Source organism: Anoplopoma fimbria, chromosome 8, assembly GCF_027596085.1.
Source record: "Anoplopoma fimbria isolate UVic2021 breed Golden Eagle Sablefish chromosome 8, Afim_UVic_2022, whole genome shotgun sequence".
Classification (NCBI taxonomy): Eukaryota; Metazoa; Chordata; class Actinopteri; order Perciformes; family Anoplopomatidae; genus Anoplopoma; species Anoplopoma fimbria.
The window spans coordinates 4825663-4849581 of record NC_072456.1 but is presented as its reverse complement, the minus strand read 5'-3'; the positions used below and the strand labels follow the sequence as shown (position 1 = coordinate 4849581).

General features: G+C 42.5%; 1 protein-coding gene across 2 annotated transcripts; it reads right to left on the bottom strand.

Moving 5' to 3' along the window:
* Positions 1-883: 883 nt before the first annotated feature.
* Positions 884-21499, bottom strand: cop1 (COP1 E3 ubiquitin ligase). Of its 2 annotated transcripts, none has more exons than XM_054603248.1 (20): positions 20620-21499; positions 20390-20449; positions 19710-19807; positions 19312-19376; positions 19116-19217; positions 12578-12646; positions 12434-12493; positions 12198-12277; positions 11596-11659; positions 11124-11238; positions 10011-10146; positions 9685-9828; positions 9142-9250; positions 6606-6687; positions 6391-6507; positions 4571-4688; positions 3835-3959; positions 3530-3690; positions 3203-3247; positions 884-2048 (listed from the first exon to the last, which is right to left on the bottom strand). In XM_054603248.1, the coding sequence occupies exons 1-20, from the start codon at positions 20985-20987 to the stop codon at positions 2031-2033; spliced, it is 2136 nt and encodes a 711-aa protein (XP_054459223.1). In that variant the 5' UTR covers positions 20988-21499; the 3' UTR covers positions 884-2030. The 2 variants fall into 2 exon arrangements, with proteins under 2 accessions (XP_054459223.1, XP_054459222.1); XM_054603247.1 differs by having other exon boundaries at positions 885-2048; positions 19116-19235; positions 20620-21498.
* Between the last annotated feature and the right edge of the window lie 2420 nt (positions 21500-23919).

The following is a 23919-nucleotide window of genomic DNA, read 5'->3' as shown; positions in this document are numbered from 1 at the left end:
ACAAAACAAAGTAACATCTATTTGTAAAGAGGACTTTCTACAACCTAAAACCATGAAAGACCATTCAAAAATATAGTGGTCCTCTCAGCCATCTGACTGGAGCCAGTCAAGCTGTTATGGCAGGTGATTCCAAACTTTTGAACGGTGGTGTTACACTATTAAACCATGTTATCTATATTTTTGCGATAGAATATTCACACAACTCAATTAAATACTGACATGCTCTGAATGATTATCACATCATTATGACCACCTCAAATTATTAGAAGTTAGCTGGAAAATGTACATTTAAAGAAATAAGATGTTGCATACAGTATAAGGAAAATATGAAAAACAATCTTTAGGTCTTTATTGATGAACAACTTGATGATTCATTAAGTAACAAACAAAATGCTTATTGTGAAATTATTGTTAATGTATCAACAGGAAAATACAGGTCTGCAAACAATTATTAAATGTGAGAACTCCCTGGACATGACAATCCTTGATTGTGGGACATTTAGAAAATGATGGCAGTATCACAATCATATTTTTGTTATTATCTGGTCAATGTCTCTCTGGGGGACTTCATTCATGTCATTATAATTTACCATAAAGTTGAGGCTCACTGTTAAGACCCCTAATCTTTTATCTTGATTGTTATTTGTGATATTACAAACAACAGCGTGACAATTGCTTAATGAAAGAGCCACAACGAAAAGCATGTCGGAATAATAGGTTTCAAAAATAAAGTAAGTTTGCAGAGTAAACAACAGTTAGTGGCTCTCTTAGCTATTACATGTGCTCCAGGAGACTGAAGATTTAACGGATTACCATTTCACACAAGGTGCAAACACCCACGTATGAGACCCATCACCAGTGATACACACGCAACTCAGTCATTATATGGGCGGTCAAGAGAATGTTTGAAATGCCAAAAATATTAAAAATAAATTCATTAAAAAAAAGAACAAACGGGACCAAATTGTTTCGAAATAATTTATTCAGTTATACAAATACAAAACACCTCTCTCACTCAGTTATCATAAAATAGGTAGGTCTTGGCGGTGTTGACCAAAATCCTCTTCGTGACAATGTTGTCAACAGGGATCACCCCTCCACAGAGGCCTGCGTCAAGATGTTTTAACCTCCAGTTATGTGAAGACTAATTCAGTTGCTACTTTAAAAGAGAACTATATCTTGATTCGGTGAGGTTCTCGTCTTTCAACAAACAGCTTGCGTAAATGGAAAAATAATCCAGTTTGATGCAGCATTGCAGATCAATGCCTTAAGCTACATGAGAATAGATGTCCATGATCCACTGGTCGTCCTCCGTTCAATACCTCACATTCTACACTTAAGCCAGAGAAGGAACCGACGATAGGCTCGACAGAATGAAATTCAAGTCATATTTATTAAAACTGGTTTCTCCCAATCTGAAAAACACAAAAAAACTACATGTAAAGAGGGAGAACAGTCGGTTGACAAAAGATTTATGTAGGTGTGTGTGTGTGTGTGTGTTGGGAGGGGGTGGGCGGTTTAAAAGTCATGATTTTCCCTTGTGATTGTGTCTTGTGCATTGGCCTTTAAAAGTAAGAAAATGCATCACACTGGTAGCGTTTGGCTGGATGTACCCTTGAGAGCAACAGCTTAATTAAAAGAAAAAAAAAGGTACAAGTTTTGATTTGACCTAAAATCATAACGAGGCGTTTCTATTGCAGCCGATATAATTTTACAGTAAAGAAACAACAACAAAAAAGCTTGCTAAAGTCTCTTGTTCCATTGTGTGCCCAAGCTAGGTCCCCGTTTCTTTTGCTGTTAATTGACAACACATCTTCTCCTGCTATACTGATGTACTGGTCCAAAGTCTTTTCTGCTGCGGCTCATTAAAAGTGAGACGGTGGTTCAGTTCATTTGAGCTCTCCCGCTGTCGTCGGGTATCCTGGTTTCAGCGGGGCGGCCTGGACTCCTCTCTGCATCAGACTGATCCTCTACCAGATAAAGAGAGGCTGATGGACGTTATATCACACACTGAAGACATGGCGGGGCCTTCAGACCAGTTCAAGAACCTATGGGGAGAGAAAACAATGATCCGTTATGTCACTGGAAACAAAGGGTTAAAACAATAAGATATAAAAGTGCCACATGGAGGTAACTGATAGGGTGAAGACACACAGCTATATACTACATAGATCTAACTATGGCGTTTAATTACTCAAAAAACCTGTGCATAGAAAGAAAACAGGCGCATGCACGTAATACGAGAGCACAGAACAGCATCTGCGTGAGGAAAACCCTCTGCTCCGTGTGCACAAAAGCAGTCCTACAAGCACGCGGCTGTGAGAAGCACATGCTTGACCAGTCGTGTCTAGATGGTTACCCTCGATTTGCAAAAAATTGTAGGTTTATGATCAAGGTTAGGCATTAGCCTTGAATGGTTAAGGTTAAGACGGGTTGAGGGGCAGTGGGGCTATAGAGTGACCATCATAGATTGTATATAAGAAGGGGACCTAGTCCCCATGACATCTTCCATTGGTTTTTGGACTGCTGTTTTTGGAAGCCTCGAGTTTGACATTTTAGCTGTTGTCATCGTTGTTTTTGCCAACGATGACAAAACTAGACAGTGGAGGAAGTACATCCAACACCTGTCGATCACAAGGTAACCCCCCCTAACGCATTTTACTCTAAATGGGACAATTATTATAAAACATCATGCTGTATTGAAGAAAACTTGAAACTAGTGATTGGGACCATAAACTCATGTTTTTGTTATTGGTCATTTTCTCATTGATTTTCTATACAATCAGACTTATTTTGGAAAAAATAGGAGTCGCCCCCTGATGGTCATTAGAGAGAATGCAGGTTTAAGGCACTTGTTCATCGGCTTCATTTTTTCAGTACTGCCTTGTGGCCATCTCAACAGGACCAAGTCGACCCTCCCTACGCACTTGCAACAGCTCAACACTCGCTACCTTGTCAAGGTGATGTTTGAGAATTTGGAGGCGGAGATGTAATAGACAGTGGTTGACGTTAGATCTGCAGAGATTGGTCGACTGACAGAAAATGAATTGGCAACTAACCTTTTCAAGAAGAAATGTCAAGCATTCTCTAATCAAAGTAGTTGCTAGTTTTTTGTCAGCTGACTGATTGACAATAGTCTGGAACCTGACGCAGTAGGCCTGTAGTTATAAGTATGTTTATGTGCAACTTTCAAAACACAAACCTTAATTGTTCCTTGACTGTTTGCAGCAATCAGGACATTTGACTCCTGAAAAACAAAGCATTATTTAAAAAAAAAGTGTAAGGTAAGCATGGATATTTAATCACTTTAAGAACAATATTAATTAACAACAATGTCAACAAAATGCCACGTGAAAGTTTATAATCCATTTTTTTCATAGCTCAAATATGTTTCTTCTTGATAAGAGCTGGTGTTCATTGACAGGATCTGTTCAGGAAGAGCAGCCAGCCACGATAAACCAGTTGGTGTGATCTTCCTTATAGTATAGCATTGTTTTAAATGAACAGTGTAGTAATGAGGTGAACTCACTCCATCGGGCAGGGCTCTCCAGCAGACAGCGCTGACAAACTCGTTGGTGTCGTCTTCCTTCTTGTCTTTGTCCAGGACACTCTTAACTGTGTCGAACTTGAATGTCAACAGCGTCTTTGACAGCCCTTTGTAGTATAGGTACAGGGAGTTGTTTTCACTGCCTGTACAAACACACAAACGCATAAAAAAAGGTGATGTTTGACTCACAGTGGTGGTTTCCTTGCAGTGGTGCCGCCAAATGGCTGAGCAAATATCAAGGAAATGCTGATTTACAGATTAATTTGCAACATGGTCAGTCTGCTTACCACAGGCAACATAGTCTCCGTTGGAAGCCAGGCCCACAAAGTTCTTCTCATTGATGTGACCCTTGAAGGAGCGCAGGCAATGAGGTTTGTTGACGTTCCACAACTTCAGCTGACTGTCCGTGGAACTGTAGATGAAAGGGTGTAAATACATTTGCAGCTAAACAATTAGCTAAGCAATTAGGTTTCACTTATTAGCCTATTTGTAATAGCCTACCCTGTATGGCATCGCTAGCATCACCTGCAGTGAGGACGGCTGCCTGCCAACTATGTTCAAAAGTGTGCTATTCTGCAGATTGATGTTCTGCTTGTTGGTCAAATATAGTGATAAACTGCTGGTGTTTCCTCCATTACTTGTGGGGGTTTTATTGCATTTATGACAAAGAGAGTTTTCATCATCTACTGTAGTAAAATGCAGCCACACTTTGGGTCTTTTTGTCCTCTCCAAGTGTGATGATGTGTGTCTCACGCTGTACTGAGCTGGAGTCAGTGTGGTGTCAGAGTAAAGAACAACTCCACCCGTCGCGCAAAGACACAGAGACCGACAGAGTTCTAAAGAACCGATAGCAGATCAGTTAACTCTGGACAGCATCAATATTCTGGGTCAAGACAAATATATAGATTGTGTAAGAGGAAAACATTTTTTTACATGAAACTTTAGATTTCTTGTAATAACTTAAGTATATACTAAATTCTATTTCAGCACAGTACTGCTAAAAATAAGGGTAAACTGACTTACGCAGAAACAATTTCGTCTCCGTTGACAAACTTGGCGTAGGACACAGCCTTCCTGTGGCCTTTGAATACCATGATGGGCTGCTTAGTGTTGCGTAGATCATAGTAGTGGACACAGTGGTCTGCGAGCAAAAACAACAAAAAGGTATGCATTAATTCAGTGTCAATCATATCGAGTCACCACCAAGGTTGGCAGCCATGGTGGTATGATGGTGCAATAACATTGCTGAATGAACGGTACACTGGGCCTGCTGGCTTTTATTCCAATAGCTAAGCTTTACTACAGACAGTAAAGGGGTTTCATTTTCCTCAGGCTCAGTGGACTTGGACCTCATTGGGGTAAATAAGCCAGGGAAATTTTACCGCTGAATAACACAGAGTTTCTATGCAGCTCTGTTCGGCCAATGTTAGCGACTTGAAGGATTGTTTCTGTTTACAAGAGAATATTTCAAATTCTCATTTCTCCCTCGAGAGAGTAACCAATGGAGTTTTCAGAAGTTTGTCTGGACCACCGGAGTCTGCGAAAATGCAAAATAAATGTTGTAGTCTCCCAGGACAAACTGTCTGGTAAGAGGTGTGTGTAACAATACTAATGCATCACCATGAGAGGGAAAAACAAGTTTCTCTGCCTGTGATTTTGAAGAGAGACATATTCCCAAAGCCCCCCCATACGGACTTTCAACATCTGAAATAAATGAACTGTTTCGAGGGCCTGAGTTCATGGAGGACCATTTCTGCCAATGTGATGAAAAAAATCTAAAGAAATCCTGCAAGTCTTATTAGAAACCTTGTCAAAATACTGACTTAGTGTCTCAAAAATTTTAAAACGTACGCAAGATAATGACATAGTATATCAAAATGATAAGAAACATTCATAAGTCATTATTTTGAAAAAGCTTCTCATAACTTTGAGATACCAAGTCATTATTTAAAGATTAGTCATGTTTTTGAGGGAGTTTCTCATTATCTTGAGATACTAACTCATTATTTTGAAAAAGTTTATTATCTTGAAAGAGTTTATCAAAATAATATTATAGTATCGCCAAGGTTGTCAATCTTTTTAATTTTTTATTGACTATCCAAAAGTTTTGGTCTGTCTGCTCTTTGTGGATAGTCTTTGGAAGACTTGCATATTTTGTTGGATGGTGACTTTTAAGATGGGAACCGAGATTTGCGGCTTTCACATCATTAGTCCCGACTTGTCTGTCCCACAGCTAAAAAATGACATTGTTCAGGTTCTCTGGCTCTCCTTTCTCGTTTTGTTTTAAACCATGGAATCGCCAAATGGATACATTTGCATTATTCTTGCTAACGAGAGCCGACATCTTCCCTGCTGGAGTTAGGGCTAAACTTAATAGTTTGAAGCATTGAAGATTCCTTCATAATGTTGACATTCAAATGATTATTATATATAAAACTTTCAGCAACATTTGCGTATAGTATGCAATAGTCCAAAGGCTTTCACCGAATCTTCCCCCTCTCTCACAAACAGACAAAGCAATCCATTATTGTTGGCGGGGAAATCTAGCAGCAATCTAACAGTACCATAAATTAGGTTTATGTAACTGCAATGACACTAAAATCAAAACCAGACCACATAAAAGGTTACGAAAAACCTCAATCAAAGCTTTGAATTTACCAAATAAAGAATTTGACAGCCTTAGTAAGCCTTCGTTGGAGAACCAATATCAGTTTGAATAATAAAATAGTCATATTGCCCATGTCAAGTTTTAATCTCAGATTTTTCTCTCCATCAACAGTAATTTATCAAGACAAAGATAAGAGAAATCTGACAATCAGACCTAAAACCAATCCTGATCTCACCTGCACAGCCAAAGGCCAGATGATACCTGGAGGTTGGGCTGAATTTCACACAGCAGACATTGGCCTTGGCCTCGATGCTGGCCACCGAGTTGTCAAGATTTGTTGACCATAGCTTCACTGAAACACAATAAACAGACGTGAAAATGTCTCCGTGAGCTGAAAAGATGATTTATGACTGAACCCTTTCAGACAAAGCATTACTGGTCCTCAGTTACCTTTCGCATCATCAGAACCGGAGGCTAACAGCTTGGGGTCCATTAGGTTGAAGTCAACACTCCAACACCTTTTTTCATGTTCCTGAAAAGGAAGCAGAAGGAACCTTTAAAAAAGGTGCAGTGTTTACTCTATATTCATTCTACAAGGTTCATTTATTGTCATTGTACAACTGGGTTGCGCAACTTAATGCAATTTTTTGGTCCTATTTTGCTACATAAGAAAATACAAACGCACAAAAACAACACTGTATGATGTCGTAGAGGGCGGAGGATGGATTTGGGAGTCTCCCAGCATGAGGAAAGTAGCTGTTCTGAAGTTTGGTGGTACGGCAGCTCATACTTTTGTCTTTTAATATCCTTTGGGCTCTTTGAGCGCAGGTACCTCACCAATATCACTGATGCTGGGTAGATGGGTACCAATGATGTACTAGGCTGCTTAAATCATCGCTGTAGAGCCCCCCTTTCCTAGGACATGCACATCCCATGCCAGTTTGCCATGTTTCCAGTCAGGATGCTTTCTATTGCTCCTCTGTAGAAGTTAGCAAGAACATGGCACATGAAGTTTGCCCTCTTAAGTTTCCTAAGAAATACCTCCGTTTATGAGCTTTTTTCACAAGGATAGAGATGTGTGATGGCCATGTCAGGTTGTTTTATGATGCTAATTACCATGAACTTAAAAATGTTCACTTGCTCCGCGTCAGCTTTATTGATTTCATTGGTGTGTCTTTGTCTCCTTTAAAAAAATAAAAAATAAATCAACTATCAGCTATTTGGTTTTACTGACATTGAGCAATAGGTTGTTCTCTGAGTGCCACTCTGCAAGATTGTTGATTACCTCACTATACGTATTGTCATTGTTGTTTGTAGTCCGGATGATGACAGTATTGTCGTCTGCAAACTTCACAACAGAGATCTCCTCGTGTTTGTGGTAGAAGTCATGGGTGTACAGCGTGAACAGGAGGGGGGCTGAGCACACAGCCCTGGGGGGCTCCAGTGTTCAACACTAGATTTGAGTAGGTGCGGCTTCCAATTCGAACTGCCTGGGGTCTGTTTCTGAGGAATTCTAGAAAGCAGTTGCAGAGTGAGGTACTCAAACCCAGATTGCCAAGTTTACTAATCAGTTTCATGGGGTAGATTGTGTTGAAGGCTGAGCTGAAAAGAACATTCTGATTGATGTGTTGTTATTTTCAGAGGAGTGATGGCTGAGTGGAGAGCAATGGAGACGGCATCCTCTGTGGATCTGCTGGCTCTGGAAGCAAACTGGTGAGGGTCCAGTTTTTGATGTGCTGGAGAACCTGATGTTATCAGGCCCAGCAGCTTCACTCATATTCAGTCTCATCAGGGTTTTCCTCACCTCCTCTGTGGACACTGACAGTGGCCGGTTCTCTGGACGAGAAAGACTTGACAGCTGGCTCTTTGTTGAGGAGATCGAAGAGAGCATAAAAAGTGTTCTGCTCATCTGGCAACGTGGTTTCACACATCATAGGGGTCCTCCTGTTTTTGTAGAGTGTGACATTCTGGATCAGCTGCCACATGTCTTTAGTGTTGTTGGTGTTGAGGTCTCTCACCAGTCTCTCTCTCTACGCCTTCGCTTTGCCTCCTTGAAGCCAGCTTTCAGTCTTGCTCTGGCTATACTGTATGCTGCCTTGTCACCTGACCAAAAAGGCAGCTACGCAGCTCTTTTGGATACTCCCCTCACCTCTATGTTCAACCAGACTTTTCTGGTTGGGGAATGATTTCATTGTCTTTGTTTTTTGATTAGGTTGACTGTACCGGTTGCAAGCAGGCTTGGTAATGAACAACAGATTCAGTGTTTTTTGCTGAGCTAGACCAGAGAATATTTGGATAAAACAGATCAGTGATGCTGTTTTCCGCTCATTTTTCTCTGTAAAGTTAGCTGGAAGTGATGTAACGTCTGCCTGGCACATTTATTGTGGAATGGGTATTGCGCCAGAGTCTGTTTGAAAAAAAATAGTCTTTTAAATGCTACATTGCAGTCAGCAACCAGTCATATGTTAATTTAGGAGGCAATTTGGACTTGTTGGCTTTGATTAATTTTGGCATGCAGTTAACGCACCAGTCAAAAATGTAGTTTTTATGAAAGCTCAACTTATTCCCATTAAGGAAATAATGGGAATAAGAAGCAAGTCAGCTTTAAAAGTGACATTTTTTCTTTTAAAATAAGTAGTGTGAGGTTGACCCAATTTATGCCGACGTAAAGAGCGGTTCATGTGGGTTTTGAGACGTAACCGATAAATATTTAAAGAAGTATTACACTTGTGTTCAGCCCACTGATGCGTTGGTATTCGCCACAGCAAAAAAAAGGGTCTTTGTGTCCTCCACCAAGAATCATTGGAAGAAGGGTGCTTATTTCTATATCTATCCATTATTCTATGGGCCATAAATATTTAAACCCAGCAAAACTTGTCTTAGAAGGCTAATTGAATATGACATGTTTTACACAAATACCATCATATACGGTATACCAGTAAAATGTCAGGAAGGTATGAACACCCAAGCCTTCTGAGTATCATACCTGGTAGACTTTGGACCTCTGGCCGGTGAACCCATCCCACAGGATGACAGTACCCTCGTAGTCACTGCTGGCCAGAAGGTTCTTGTGGTAGCTGCTCCAGCTGATACAGCTAAAAACAAAAACATTGGGGATCACTTAAAGAGTAAAGTTCACAATTTTTTAGGTTTTAAATAAGTGCTTCATTTGCCATTTCTTTGGACTCAGGCCTTTGTTTCTAGAATGATTTTGATGAAGTATGTTTTGACAAATCTGACTTTGATCTACACCACACTACAACTCATGACATTCCTTTTCCTTCTTCGTGATATTATGGGAAATAACATCTATGAATGATGATGCTTTCTGTCACACCATGTGCCAATAATAGTCTTTTTGATTTTATAAATGAAGTAACCGCCAAAGGGGTCAGCAGATTTTGCCCGCATGATGGTCTTTGTCGAATGTGTGTAAAAACAGTTTCTCACCTGGGTCACTAGGAGATCAGAACCTTCTTAACACTGCATTGTAGGATCTGAAAGATGGTGGCACATTGATTCCCCCTACCTGATTTTGGAATTGCAGGTCATTTCATTTACAGGGTAGTGGATGTCCACGGCATCCTGGATCACGGTGCCGTACTCAAACACCTTGATCTTCTTGGTCACACCGGCGATGGCGAAGTAGTCACAGTCACGGTCAAACTCAATACTGGAACACAGGTGAGAATGCAGTCATTGATAGTGAGAGGGCTGATGAAAGTTATACAGTTAGAAAAGTTGCCACAATGCATATAAAGTACATCCTTAAAGAAAATGTTAAGATCACACACTGAGCCTTCAAAAGAGCAAAACCACTTTGTGGTGTATAAGAGAAAGTGTTCCTTGTTGTACCTGGAGACAATACTAGAGCCGTTGTAGAGGTCACTGGCGTACGAGAGGGTGGCAAGCGGCCGCACAGAGTTGTAACGGGTAAACTTGGACAGACACTCCATGAAGTCATCCAGCTGGTTCAGGTTCCTGCCTTCGTCTGGACACAATAGATACACACTATTAAAAAACTGTTTACAGGGAGCAATGGGGACATGAGCTGTAATCTCTATGAAAATCCTCGATCAGGTCTTTTTTGTTGCTGATACTGATAGCCGATTGTTGATGAGACATATTGGCCAATACAGAGAGGTTTTTTGGGGTCATTTTCTTTTGTTATAGAAGCTGGTAAAAGAGGCTCCAGACAACGGGTCCCAACATTTTGTTTTAAACCGTGAAGAATTCTACATCTTACCCCTTTGTCTTTGTTATTGTTATCTATAGTGTTTTTTCTCATAAATAACCACTATTTTAATGATTAGGGGAAAAATTAAGAAATTAAAGATTGTATTTTTGTTTTAAAAAGTTGTTCTGCTTTTTTTTCTTTCTGCATTTGTAGTTTTAATGTGTTATTAGCTGAAAGCATATGATGGAAGCATTTTAATTTCCATTTACCCAATAGTCACTTTCACTGAATATAGCTTGAATGAATCATACTGTAACTAAATGCAACCTCCGTTAACGTTAGCCGTTAGCTCTATTATTTAGCCACTGTGCTACCCAGCATCATGTTTTGATTTAGTAGAGTGTCAGACGCTTCAGATTACACTACGCTGGTTGTTTCTCTCAGCTGCATGCGTGTCATGAGTGTTTGACTTCCGGTGTATAAAATAGGGAAACGAGGGGGAAGCTCAACCATACTGAATGCTCAAGCAGCTGTGTTTCACATTTTAAAAGCATTAATTTATTATCACAGTAATATCATAACAAAAAATAAGTAGTATTTTGTGCTGTGCGTTTTTGCTTTGTGCCTTGCAGCATATGTGTCATTCCTCTTTTGCTAAGAGCCAAAACATTTCATCAGAAACAACCCACACTGTGACAGCTAGCAGTGGAGCTTGCGGCAAATGTTTCTAAAAAAAAATTGTAACTCCAGCAATAACACTGGGTTGAGGCCAAGTTGCTGTTGTGCAGTACCTGTAATGCGGGACATTTTGTTGGAGAAGTAGCACTGCTCCAGATCCTCAAAATGAGCCGTCAGCCTCTTCCTCCTCGACGCCAGGGTGCTGTTGTACCAAGTCTGTCTTTTGCCCTGGTAAAAAAAAGTGTGAAGTCAAATCAGTACTAAACTAAGACTGACATTTATTCTGTTAAAAGTAATTTATAGTTCTATTGAGAATATGCATGTTTTTTTCCTTATGTTAATATCCCTTCTGACCAAACCAGTTTATGTCAAAAACTTGTGAGAGCTTGTGTAAAAAAAAAAAAGTTCTTCTACTTTTTCTAATATTCCTTTCGGTAGCAAAACCATGGCCTGCATCCATAATATAAAACTTTGCTAATAAGAGATATGCAAACAAAACAGATCACCGATCAATTCAAATCCAAAAAGATAATGAAAATAATAGACGTAAATATTACAGAAATGGATAGTGTTGCTTGGGTTTACCTGGGTTGTTCCACCAAATCCTGGAGGCTGGCTGTAGTCTGGTGGCTCCATAATACTGCTGCAGCTACACAACAAGCAAACAAAAAACATACAGACAATAAGTCAGGACAGTCAAGACAGGGGCCATAACAACCTGACTATATGCATGTGCTTTGCTATGAACAGAGGAGTTCCTTCTGATTATACCAAGGTTTGGTCCAATTATGATCTGGTCCTACTCAACACAGATCTAACCCTATTTTACTCGGTCTCCGATCTGGTCCTATTCTACTCAGACTCTGATCTGATCCTATTCGAACCAGATCTGATCCTATTTTACCCAGATCTGGTTTGGTCCTATTCTACCCTGATCCTGTCCTATTATGACTAGATCCAATACTATTCTACCCAGATCTGGTCCTTTTCTACCCAGATCTGGTCCTGTTCTACCCAGATCTGGTCGTATTATAAATATATAGCAGTTATCTAAGAGCAACAGGCAAAACATGTTTATCAGTAGGGCCTGTCTGTGTTTCTATCAAATAAACTGAATGTGATTGATTGCACTGTGATGACATGGACTCGTAAATGTAACTTGTTAACAACACAGAGGTCAGCTGTACCTGGGTGCTGGTGATGGAGCCTCGACGTTAGGCACCGTACACTCGGCCTCCATCATGGGACAGTACAGCCCGCTCATCTCCTGGAACACCACACAGAAATAACATGTTTTTATATTCCACGCTGTTACGCTCTCGTTGTTGCCACTTCACAATATCATAGGAATTCATCATCGTGTGTGCTGCTCCTCTACCTTTCCATTTACAACGTGCTGCGAATGAGAGTTCTGTTGCTTTACCTCAACACGCTTAATGTCCTCTTCAAGAAAGCTGAGCTCTTTCTGCAGCTGCTCCAGTTGCTGTTGACGGAGCCAAAAACAGAGATAAACATACTTTGCCACACAGCAGTAAAATTGTAATATGATTATTAAAAACATTGGTACCTCTCTCTTGTTTCTCCTGGCTTCTTTTAGGAACTCCATGAGGATCTGCCTCTGAGCTGCTTGGGATTCCTAGTGGAGACACACCTGATAAGTTTACTTTTACACAAGTAATTTTACTTTTACTTAGGTGCTATTTATTTCAAGTTATAATACTTATACGGAATAACATTTTCTGGTGCTCTTTACAAACCTACGAAGAAACTGAAGCACAGTTGTGCAGAAAGGAATGATCAAAACATGGCACAGATTCTAAGGAGCTAGTATGTTATTAATTTCAAATACAGGAATAAATATCCCAAACCAGAGGGTTTATGCGTGTTGGAAGACGATCTCTGACAACTGTGGCCAGAAGTTTCTCGTGCTTTGAATGTCTGGCATAACAAAACGAACCGAGTGGGAGTCAAGTCATATTTTGGACCGATGCTGCTATTTGGCGATTTCTGCATGCAGTCGAAACTAATAAAAACACCAGAAAACTTCAACCGCAGATATTTCCATCAGGATTTGCTTAAAAAGGCACAATTCTTGATGAAACCCCGACAACAAAATTCTGAACACCGGATATGAAATCCCATACAAAGTGATTGACAAGTTGCTAAACACAGTGAATATAACCAAACATATAAAATGTGGGCAGTTTTGGGAAGTTTTCTGAGGTTTGTAAATGTTCGTTTTGCATAATTAACTGTTGTAAATACAGGAGTAATGCAGGATTTCCAGTCATTTAGAGCACACGTGCGATTTACAAGGTCAAACAAACATCTGGACAAACACTTTCTCTTAGAAAGTCTAAATTTGATGCAGCCAATTGGGTTAGCCAAAAATAATGTTCCATAATAAATCTCAACATGTTTCACCTTTGACATTAGTAACATCCATCCATCCATCCATCCATCTCCTTCCGCTTATCCGGGGCCGGGTCAGCAAGCTAAGGAGGGTCCTCCAGACGTCCTTCTCCCCAGCAACACTTTCCAGCTCCTCCTGGGGAACCCTGAGGCGTTCCCAGGCCAGACGAGATATACAATCCCTCCAGCGTGTTCTGGGTCTACCCCGGGGCCTCTTACCAGTTGGACGTGCCTGGAAAACCTCTAAAGGGAGGCGTCCAGGAGGCATCCTGATCAGATGCCCGAGCCACCCCAGCTGGCCCCTTTCGACGCGAAGGAGCAGCGGCTCTACTCCGAGCTCCCTCCGGATGTCTGAGCTCCTCACCCTATCTCTAAGGCTGAGCCCAGCCACCCTACGAAGGAAGCTCATTTCGGCCGCTTGTATTCGGGATCTCATTCTTTCGGTCACTACCCAAAGCTCATGACCATAGGTGAGGGTTGGAACGTAGATGGACTGGTAAATCGAGAGCTTTGCCTTTCGGCTCAGCTCCTTCTTCACCAAAACGGTCCGGTACAACGCCCGCATCACTGCTGACGCTGCACCGAACCGCCTGTCCATCTCCCGCTCCATTTTACCCTCACTCGTGAATAAGATCCCGAGATACTTGAACTCCCTCGCTTGGGGCAGTGACTCACTCCCAACCCAGAGGGTGCAATCCACCGTTTTCCGGAAGAGAACCATGGCCTCAGACTTGGAGGTACTGACTCTCATCCCGACCGCTTCACACTCGGCTGTGAACCGCCCCAGTGCGTGCTGAAGGTCACGTTCTGAAGAAGCCAACAGAACCACATCATCTGCAAAAAGCAGGGATGTGATTCTGAGGTCCCCAAACCGGAAACTCTCCCCCCCCCGGCTGCGCCTTGAAATCCTGTCCATGAAAATCACAAACAGGATTGGTGACAATGGGCAGCCCTGGCGGAGGCCAACACGCACTGGGAACAAGCTCGACTTTGTGCCGAGTATCCGGACACAGCTCTCACTTTGGTCATACAAGGACCGAATGGCTCGTAGTAACGAACCAGGTACCCCATATTCCCGCAGTACGCCCCACAGGACTCCCCGAGGGACACGGTCGAAGGCCTTCTCCAAGTCCACAAACACATGTAGACTGGATGAGCAAACTCCCATGCACCCTCCAACAGACCTGCAAGGGTAAAGAGTTGGTCCGCTGTTCCACGTCCAGGACGGAATCCACATTGCTCCTCCTGAATCCGAGGTTCGACAATCGGACGGAGCCTCCTTTTCCAGCACCCTGGAGTAAACTTTTCCCGGGGAGGCTGAGCAGTGTGATACCCCTATAATTGGAGCACACTCTCCGGTCCCCCTTTTGAAAATGGGAACCACCACCCCGGTCTGCCACTCCACAGGCACTGTACCCGACTTCCACGCGACAGTGAAGAGACGTGTCAACCAAGACAGCCCAACAATGTCCAGAGCCTTTAGCATCTCATCCACTCCTGGCGCTTTGCCGCTGAAGAGCTTTTTAACTACCTCAACGACCTCCGCCAGGCATATGGACGAGTCTTCCCCTGAGTCTTCAAACTCTGCCTCTTCCACAGAGGACGTGTTGGTCGGGTTCAGGAGTTCCTCAAAGTGTTCTTTCCACCGCTCGACAATATCCCCAGTCCGGGTCTGCAGTTCTCACCCCTGCTGAGCACAGCCTGAGAAAAGCCCTGTTTCCCCTTTCTGAGTCGTCTCACGGTTTGCCAGAACTTCCTTGAGGCCATTCGAAAGTCCTTCTCCATGGCCTCGCCGAACTCCTCCCACACCCGGGTTTTGCCTCAGCAACCGCTGCAGCTGCAGCCCTTCTGGCCAACCGGTACCTGCCTGCTGATTCAGGAGACCCCTCGGCCAACCAAGCCCGAAAGGCCTCCTTCTTCAGCCTGACGGCCTCCTTCACCGCTGGTGTCCACCAGCGGGTTCTTGGATTGCCGCCACGACAGGCACCGATCGCCTTCCGACCACAACTCCTAGTAGCAGCTTCCACAATGGGGGATTTGAACATGGCCCACTCGGATTCCATGTCCCCAGCCTCCCCCGGGATGCACGAGAAATTATTCCGGAGGTGGGAGTTGAAGACCTTGCGGACAGGATCCTCAGCCAGACGTTCCCAGTTCACCCTCACTACACGTTTGGGTTTACCGGGTCTGTCCGGCAGCCTCCCCCGCCACCTGATCCAACTCACCACCAGGTGGTGATCAGTTGACAGCTCTGCTCCTCTCTTCACCAGAGTGTCCAAGACATACGGCCGCAGGTCTGATGACACAACTACAAAGTCGATCATAGACCTTTGGCCTAGGGTGTTCTGGTACCAAGTACACTTATGAACCTCCCTATGCTCAAACATGGTGTTTGTTATGGACAGTCCATGACTAGCACAGAAGTCCAACAACAAAGCACCACTCCGGTTCAGATCGGGCAGGCCGTTCCTCCCAATCACACCCCTCCAGGTTTCTCCATCGTTACCCACGTGAGCGTTGAAGTCTCCCAGAAGAACTATGGAGTCCCCAGTCGGCGCCCTTTCCAGAACACCACCCAAGGACTCCAAGAAGGCCGCGTACTCCGAACTGCCGTTTGGTGCATAGGCACAAACAACAGTCAGAGACTTTCCTCCTGCGATTCCCAGTCGCAGAGAGGGGACCCTCTCGTTCTCCGGGGAGAACTCCAGAACAGCGGCGCTCAGCCGGGGGCTTGTGAGTATCCCCACACCCGCCCGGCGCCTCTCACCCTGGGCAACTCCGGAAAAGGAAAAAGTCCAGCCCCTCTCCAGGAGTTTGGTTCCAGAACCGGTGCTATGCGTGGAGGTGAGCCCAACTATATCTAGTTGGTAGCGTTGCACCTCCCGCACCAGCTCCGGTTCCTTCCCCGCCAGAGAGGTGACATTCCACGTCCCTAGAGCTAGTCTGTGATGCCGGGGGTCAGCACGCCCAGGTTTCCGCCCCAGCCTGCCGCCCAGCTCACATTGCACCCGACCCCAATGCCTATCCCTGCGGGTGGTGGGCCCACAGGGTGGCGGCACAATGTAGCTTTTTCGGGCTGGGCCCGGCCGGGCCCCATGTGCCAAGGCCCGGCCACCAGACGCTCGCCGGCGAGCTCCCCTACCAGGTCTGGCTCCAGGAGGGTGCCCCGGTAACATGTAGCATTCATATTTGTTGAACTTCATCCACACCGCTCCCCTTTTTCACCAGTGGATCATTACCAACATTATGGACAGCATGTCCGACCAATTCCATTTGTTTGTGAATACTTTGCATCCTTTTGTCTAAACCATAAATACGTTGACTGAAAAGTTGACTGAAAAAGAATAAAGTTTTTGCAAATGTTTTATAGATAATATTAATATTTGGCCATTGCAGTGAGTCTGTAAAGTTATTAGCTGCAGAGAAACTTGAGTTGTGTCTCCCGAATCCGGTTTGAAAATGGTTAACTGCCGACCGTTGGTTCAAACAGTGTAGTAATTACCCTAGAGATTATTATACATTTCATTTGTAATTCATACATTTTTGTGTCTCAGATTAAGGCTACAATAATAAAAATCATTTGAGGATCAGAGAAAATGTGTCAAAGTTATTTACAACTATTAATATGTGTGTAAATCAGAGAACTGTGCATATTTGCCATCCAGCAAAAAAAAAAAAAAAAAAAAAAAGTGCTTACCAAATTTAGAACCAAACCTTTGCCCTTGTCTGACAGCGCAACATTTAAATTACAACCAATATCAATCTAAACTGAGCAGCTGAGCGTCCCCTCAAGTGTCCAACTCCGCGGTCAACAGAGACAGAACCACACACAGTGGGACTTTTTAGTATTTTTTGACCTTTAATAGACAAAACATCGATTAAATCTGGACAATAATCCACAGATTAATCAACAGTAAAAATATTTGTTGGTAGCAGCCCTAGTATTACGACTACAACTAAACTTGTAAATACTGTGGGTGGTGATCCTATTTCACTGGGCTGAAAAAATGTCAAAGACAGACAAAGTTTCACTGCAAAAGCACAGAGCCACTGCATGTTTGTGGAGGAGAAATAAATAAAGATAAGCCAGTGTTGAACTGAGAGAAAGCTAAAGGTGGGAGCCAAGCGATCATAACAATGTTAACGTTGCACCTGAAATTTCTCCTCACGTGTGAGGCTGCACAATTCCAAAAACAATGTTAGGATTTTAAACCGTAATGCCTGCTGTCACTTTAAAAGAGAGTGCTGATGTGTCAGAATGAAGTCAACAGGATAGGTTGGGGCTGCTACTTCTCTTTTCCTGTAACTTCACACGGATTGTCAAAACAAGGAAGAAAAAGGGGATGTTCCAGGCTATTCTGAGAGCAATGTGCTCCAGGTTTTACTGCATTTACTCAGCAAGAGTAAGAGTAGTCCAGGGAACACCACATACTCTCTCTGCCACAAGGACCACGTAGTGCGTTAATGATTTTGTATGACACAGCCGAAAGCATCTCCTTACAGACATGAAATACAGGACAACTAGTGGAGAATGTCAGACCTCATGCTGTCCTCTCTCAAATACAACCACATAGACAGAACGAGCTCTCCTCCACTAACGTTGATGATTTGAATCACGACTTGAAAAGGACCAGGGTGTTGGAAACTGAGTACTTCTGTTTGTTTATCGGGAACTACTAGTGTGAAGACTCTCAAACATTTTTATTATAAATGTATCTTTTATATTATTAATCAGGTTCTCTTTTCTTGTCCAAAACGTATCCTGTGCAGAGTTGCGGGGGCCGTGCAAACAGATTAAAACCACTTCCAGTGTTCATCAAATTAACATTAAAGACGTTTTATTAGCACATAGAATGCAATCTAACACTGTTCTTTTGACGTGAGTTTCCATCCACCTGTTTTTATGTGGATTTTAAATTAGGTTTATAGAAAAACCTGAGTGAAAGTGCTAATCATTTTAATTTAGTGGAAACGGATATAGCAAATAAATGACGACGCACAGGGAGCATGTGATTTTTTTCTTGCAGATAAGCAAGTTGCTGGTCTACATTGCTGGTTTGTTTGTGTTATTGTGTGACTTTTTTAAAGCGATAGTTTGGATTCACCAAAGTCCCACAATAAATCAAACAAACTAACTGATCCAGACAGCGGTAGACCAGCAACTCCATTGTGTTCTGTGAGGTAAAATTACTTTTTCGTCTGTCAATGGAGTCTTTGAAGAGAGCATAGATATCAGCTTCAGTCTCCAGTCATAAGCGGCTGTCTATATTTTCAATATAGCACAAACTGATATTGCTGCTTTTAGGGTTGGCCTCTCTTTTCGATGGCAAAATTATGTTTTGCTGCTGCCCATGTCCACAGCAGTACACGCTGCACCCGCTCAGCTACCATGTATACTGACTATGAATTAGTACCCCACTTCAAAACATCCCAATTATCCTTTAATCTGCCATAATCATGTGGTCAAGCTTAACTCTCATGCATGCTTAACCGCCATCACTCTGTATGAATCTTGCATTTAGTAAATTACTTTGTATCTTTCTTCGTTTAACATGGAATATACCTTTTACCTGATAGAGTATTGTGCAGCCCCACTTGAATCTAAGCTGCCATTTGCAGAAGCAAAATACTATAAACGGTTAGCACCAAAGAAAATGAAATGCATCTCTGATCACCCGTGGACCCTTACTTACCGCCTCCAGCTGCTTCTTCTTCTGGACCAGGAGCTCCAGCATCAGATTGACATTAGCCAGGTCCAAGTTCTCCTGGTCGGGACTCAACACGTCCTGGAACACCTGCCACCTCGACCCATTCTGCGTGGTCAGAGAATCCGATCAGTTACAAACAACAGATTTTTCAAAAAATATATAAATAAATGTGTGTACTTACAGGATGATCCAATTTTAGTCTCTTCTCCTCCGACCTTTGTTTCTGTTTAAGGATCAGTTCATTTACTGGGACGGGGGGAATGGAAAATTTGGAAACGCTCCGTAAGTATGTGACAGAAACACATATTTAACAGTAAAGCAGTGATACTTTGGGTGAGGTAAAAACAATAGTCAGGAATAATCCATAAGGAGTATTTGATCAAATATTTCTCACAGACACATTCTAGTCCCAGGGAAAAAAATATATCCAATGACTAAATTCTTAGAACATTAAGTGGTTTTAACAGTACAGCGCATGTGCAAACTGTTTCTTGATGTGTGTGTTGTTATCAGTGAAAGCAGGAATGGCCTTAGCAAAAACCTTAAGCGAGCCTCGACCCTCCGACTCAAAACACCTACCGAGAAAGTTCGGGTAGAGCTGATCCACATTATCGACGATGTAGTTGCACTTTGGACACCTGTTGCTGTCCTCCAGACTCTGGCGGATACACTTGAAACTACAGGAGGGCAGAGACAAGTGAATACTGTGGAAGTAACTGAAACAGTGCAATACAATGAGTACTAAAGAACACATTTACTGCATGATGTGTATTTAAGTTAAGCCATTCCTCACTTAGCTAAAAGTTGGACTTTTGTTGCACTATTTTTGGTAGTCCCACCCACCCTAAATGTGCACATACAGTCTGCTGAAATATTATGACAATGTAATTGCAAGGGCAAAACAGTGGCTTTTCTCAATGATGCAAAGATGTTTGAAACAATAAAAAAAAGTTTTTATAAAAAAGGTAGAAGGTTTGATTAGGGGTCAAGTTAACTGGTGGAAAGGTGGATGAAGGGAAAGTTGACTTCCTCCATCCTAACCTGTAAGCATCACTTATACAGGACTTTTGCATGGTTATTCTTCTTGGCAGTCTGTGACAAATAGCATGACTTGATGTTATTTGTGATAAGCTCACTTTTTTACCTACATGTTGTTCTGCAGGACGTTTAAACGGGTGTGACACTGATCTCAAACGAACTTAAAATCCTTTGCTGTGAAACAACTTGTCCCACTGCTTCTGCTGCGAACGAACACTTACCAAAAACTGTGCCCGCACTTTGTCATGTGTGCCTCTTCTATCATTTCGAAGCAAATAGGACTGGAAAAGTACACACACAAACAAACAAACAAAGGTGTTAAGTACGTGTCAACATTTCGTTTTCAAACTTTTGAAAACACTTGACAGTAAGTTTTCGATACCATGCGACTACGGTCTACAGAGAAAAAACAAACAAAAAAACTTTTAAACCACTGAGGAGATAAACTAACCAGACGAAATCGTTGCTTTTATCTTCGTATGAATTCAACAGGCCGTTGTAGAGGGGTGCTTGGTGGAGGGATTTCTTTCTGCTGCCCGAGGTCGCGACGGGTCTGCTCAGAGACGCAAAGCCGCCCCGGGACGACGGCACGGCGGCCAACGTTGGCACCGACAAGCCGGCATCGCTGGCTCCTACCATGGTCCGGGAGGGCACAACATTTCCAGAATTGTTGCCATTACTTGTGACTGAGTTGCTCCCACCGCCACCGTTCGTGTTCCCGTTGCCTCCTGCGCCGCTGATGCCGCCGCTAACGTTGCTTGTGCTGGGCACTGAACCCGCCCCGCCGGCGCTTTGCTGCGGCCGGTTGTTTGACATCATGCGAGGCCGACTTGAAACACCCCAAAAAACCCGCTGCGTTGCTGTTCAGAGCATCCGGACTGTGCTGCTATTTGGCTATTTTAGCAGGTTGGCTAGCCAGCTAACTAGCTAGCTGGCTTGCTTATGGGCTACCATCCTGGGTGAAAGCAAGAGTGACCGAACATCCAGCGTATTTAAACGTGTCCGTCGGGGTCTGCCTCACTTTTGTCACTGACGGCGCGTTAGAAAATCCCTTTAGTACGAAGGACAAAAGACGTGGACATTGAAACGGCCAATAAACACAACCACAACTGCGTTGTCCAGAAGATTAGCAGCCGGGGCTAGCTACCGTTAGCTACGGAGAGGAATCTCTTGAGTTTCCTCGATTACCCAGGTACCCAGCGCGCTCCCGGCTTTCATCTACCTCCCCCTAGCGAGAAGGAGTGCAACTGCGCTGACGGAAATACGCATGATATACTTTAGAATAACGCAGTGGTGGCTTTTATTTTGATATTCTCCAGGCGCAACAACAGTTTGCATTTTTCCTTGGCCAAACTCATTATTTAAATCAAATCAGCAAAGTCTCGATGGCAATTTGTCCGGGTGTAGTTTTTGGTGCTATGGACTGGATTCCACTTTTCAGTATATATATAATGAAGACATTTTGCGTTGACAATAATATTGATAATAATAATAATGAATAATTTTAATAATTATAATAATAATAATAATAATAAGTATATGTTTAGACTCAAACCAAATTGAGATCCATGTTCAGTTTCTTTTGATTTGGCCACTTGCAGGGGAAATAATTCCCTCTCACTACACTGAAATTCTACACTTCTGAGGAATCTGATCAAAAATATTTCATTGAATAAAAACAAATTCAGGGCTTTACTATCCATTCTGCTGTATGTTGTAATCAATGGGAGCAAGATTTATAGCTCGAGCTCTATTAGAAATCCATTAAAAATAAAAAAGATTTCTCAAAAGAAAAAGCCACCTACTGAGGCCACCTACTGAGGCCCTGCTGACACCCACTACTACTACCACTATCATTATTAGTCACATTACTATTATTATTGCCTGTACTATTACGCTTATTGACTTGCTTGTACCCTGGAGTCTTTGTGCTTTCTCGCTTCGCAGGCTTCTATAAATCGTGGCTGTACCTGGACCGTGGTCGTGCATCCTGCTACGGCCCTGCTGACACCGACTGCTACCACCATTATTATTACTAGTCACATTACTATTACTATTACCTGTACCATTAAGCATTTTAGCTTTACTTCCACCCTGAAGCCCTTTTGCTTTCTCGTTCTGCAGGTTTCCATGAATCGTTGTGGTACCTGGACCGTAGTCGTGCCTCCTGCTGTGAGCCGACTGACACCCACTGCTACTTCGATTATTATTATTAGTCACATTACTATCCCTATTTTCATGGCTATAATTCTACTGTAATAATTGCTGCTGTTATTATAAGTAGTCTTATTATATGAATCATTTATGTCATATACATTGAATGTGTTGTATCTCTGTTATGCTGCTCATTCTGTACACATGACATCTATTGCATTCTGTCCATCCTGGGAGAAGGATCCCTCCTCTGTCGTTCTCCCATAGGTTTCTTCCTTTTTTTCTCCCTGTTAAAGGGTTTTTTTAGGGGAGTTTTTCCTGTGCCGATGTGAGGGAAGGACAGAGGATGTCGCATGTGCACAGATTGTAAAGCCCTCTGAGGCAAATTTGTAATTTGTGATTCTGGGCTATACAAAATAAACTGAATTGAATTGAATTATAATCATACCTCAGGAGATCAAATCATTTTTAAAGATTGAGCCCTACAGACGCTCAAGCTCCTTTTTGTAATGTTTACAAAATATTATAAGGGTTCACGTCAGTTTTTTTTTTTTGTTTTTTTTTACAGATGACATGTCCCTTACACCAAAAACACGCAGGTAGGTCACAAACCCCCCCCAAAGTGCAGTTGGCATCAGAGCCAAGAAAAACACGCGTCACGTCACTCAAGCATCCACTTGCAGCTCCGCAAATAAAACCCGAGCAGCGTTAACGTATTCACGCTCACAGGTTTACCCGCAGCCCGATACTTGCTTTTCCGTGTTCCCCCTCCACGAGTACAAACAAGGGATCCCACGCGCAAATATGGATTTTCCCATGTTTTTGTTTGCGGAAGAAACTTTACATGTGTCATTGCGGAGCTCAGCTAGGATGTGCAGCGAGGATTTTTTTATTTTTTTTTTTTTTTTTTTTTTTTTTTTTTTTTTTTTTTTTTTTTTTTTAAGAGGGGAAAATCACTGGATACATCGAGGAGTCCGACCTGAAAAGGACCACCGTGGACGGTAAGAGGTCTTTATCTGCATGGGCTGCACGGGTCAATCATGCAATAATAAAGAAAAAGGTGTGCAAAGTTATTGCTAATATTCATGAAATGTTTAGTCTGATTAGATTAAATACATTCAAATATATCAAAAATATTAATTATATAGATACTTATTAAAGCTTCTTAGGTGTTTTTCCACATTTTCACATATCTTTCCATATCTTTTAATAAGACCTCTGGGTTTTAGAGAGATGATGGATAAGTAAGATGTTAAATAAATGAAAGGAATTGGAGAAAAGTAGATAAAAAAAAAAGTGTGCAACTTGCATGTTACCTCAGACACAAATATCAGTTTTATTTTATATTATTTGAACAATTTAAAACACTCTGAACGTGCAACATCTGACTCTGACTGAGACCCTCTGAGCCAAACACCTGCAGTACTACATATACACACACAGCGTTGCACTCGTCCCCCTAAAACCCCTTCTCCCTCCCCGGCTTCTGTTTGATACCACCGGTGGTGAAAAGCTTGCCGTCTTTCTTTCTCCCCCTTTTCTTCTTTCCTCCCCTCCTCGCTTGTCCCGCACATCAGCCTGGATTTTCTCCCATTGG

What these genes read in the sequence shown, in the direction of transcription:
- cop1 (XM_054603247.1), bottom strand. Translation starts at nt 20,987, where the DNA reads ATGATGTCAAACAACCGGCCGCAGCAAAGCGCCGGCGGGGCGGGTTCA. An exon ending in AGAAGAAGCAGCTGGAGGCG is followed by an intron (nt 12,647 to 19,115) that starts GTAAGTAAGGGT and finishes TGTCTCCACTAG; the next exon opens with GAATCCCAAGCAGCTCAGAG. An exon ending in TCTGGCCTTTGGCTGTGCAG is followed by an intron (nt 4,689 to 6,390) that starts GTGAGATCAGGA and finishes TTTTGCTCGCAG; the next exon opens with ACCACTGTGTCCACTACTAT.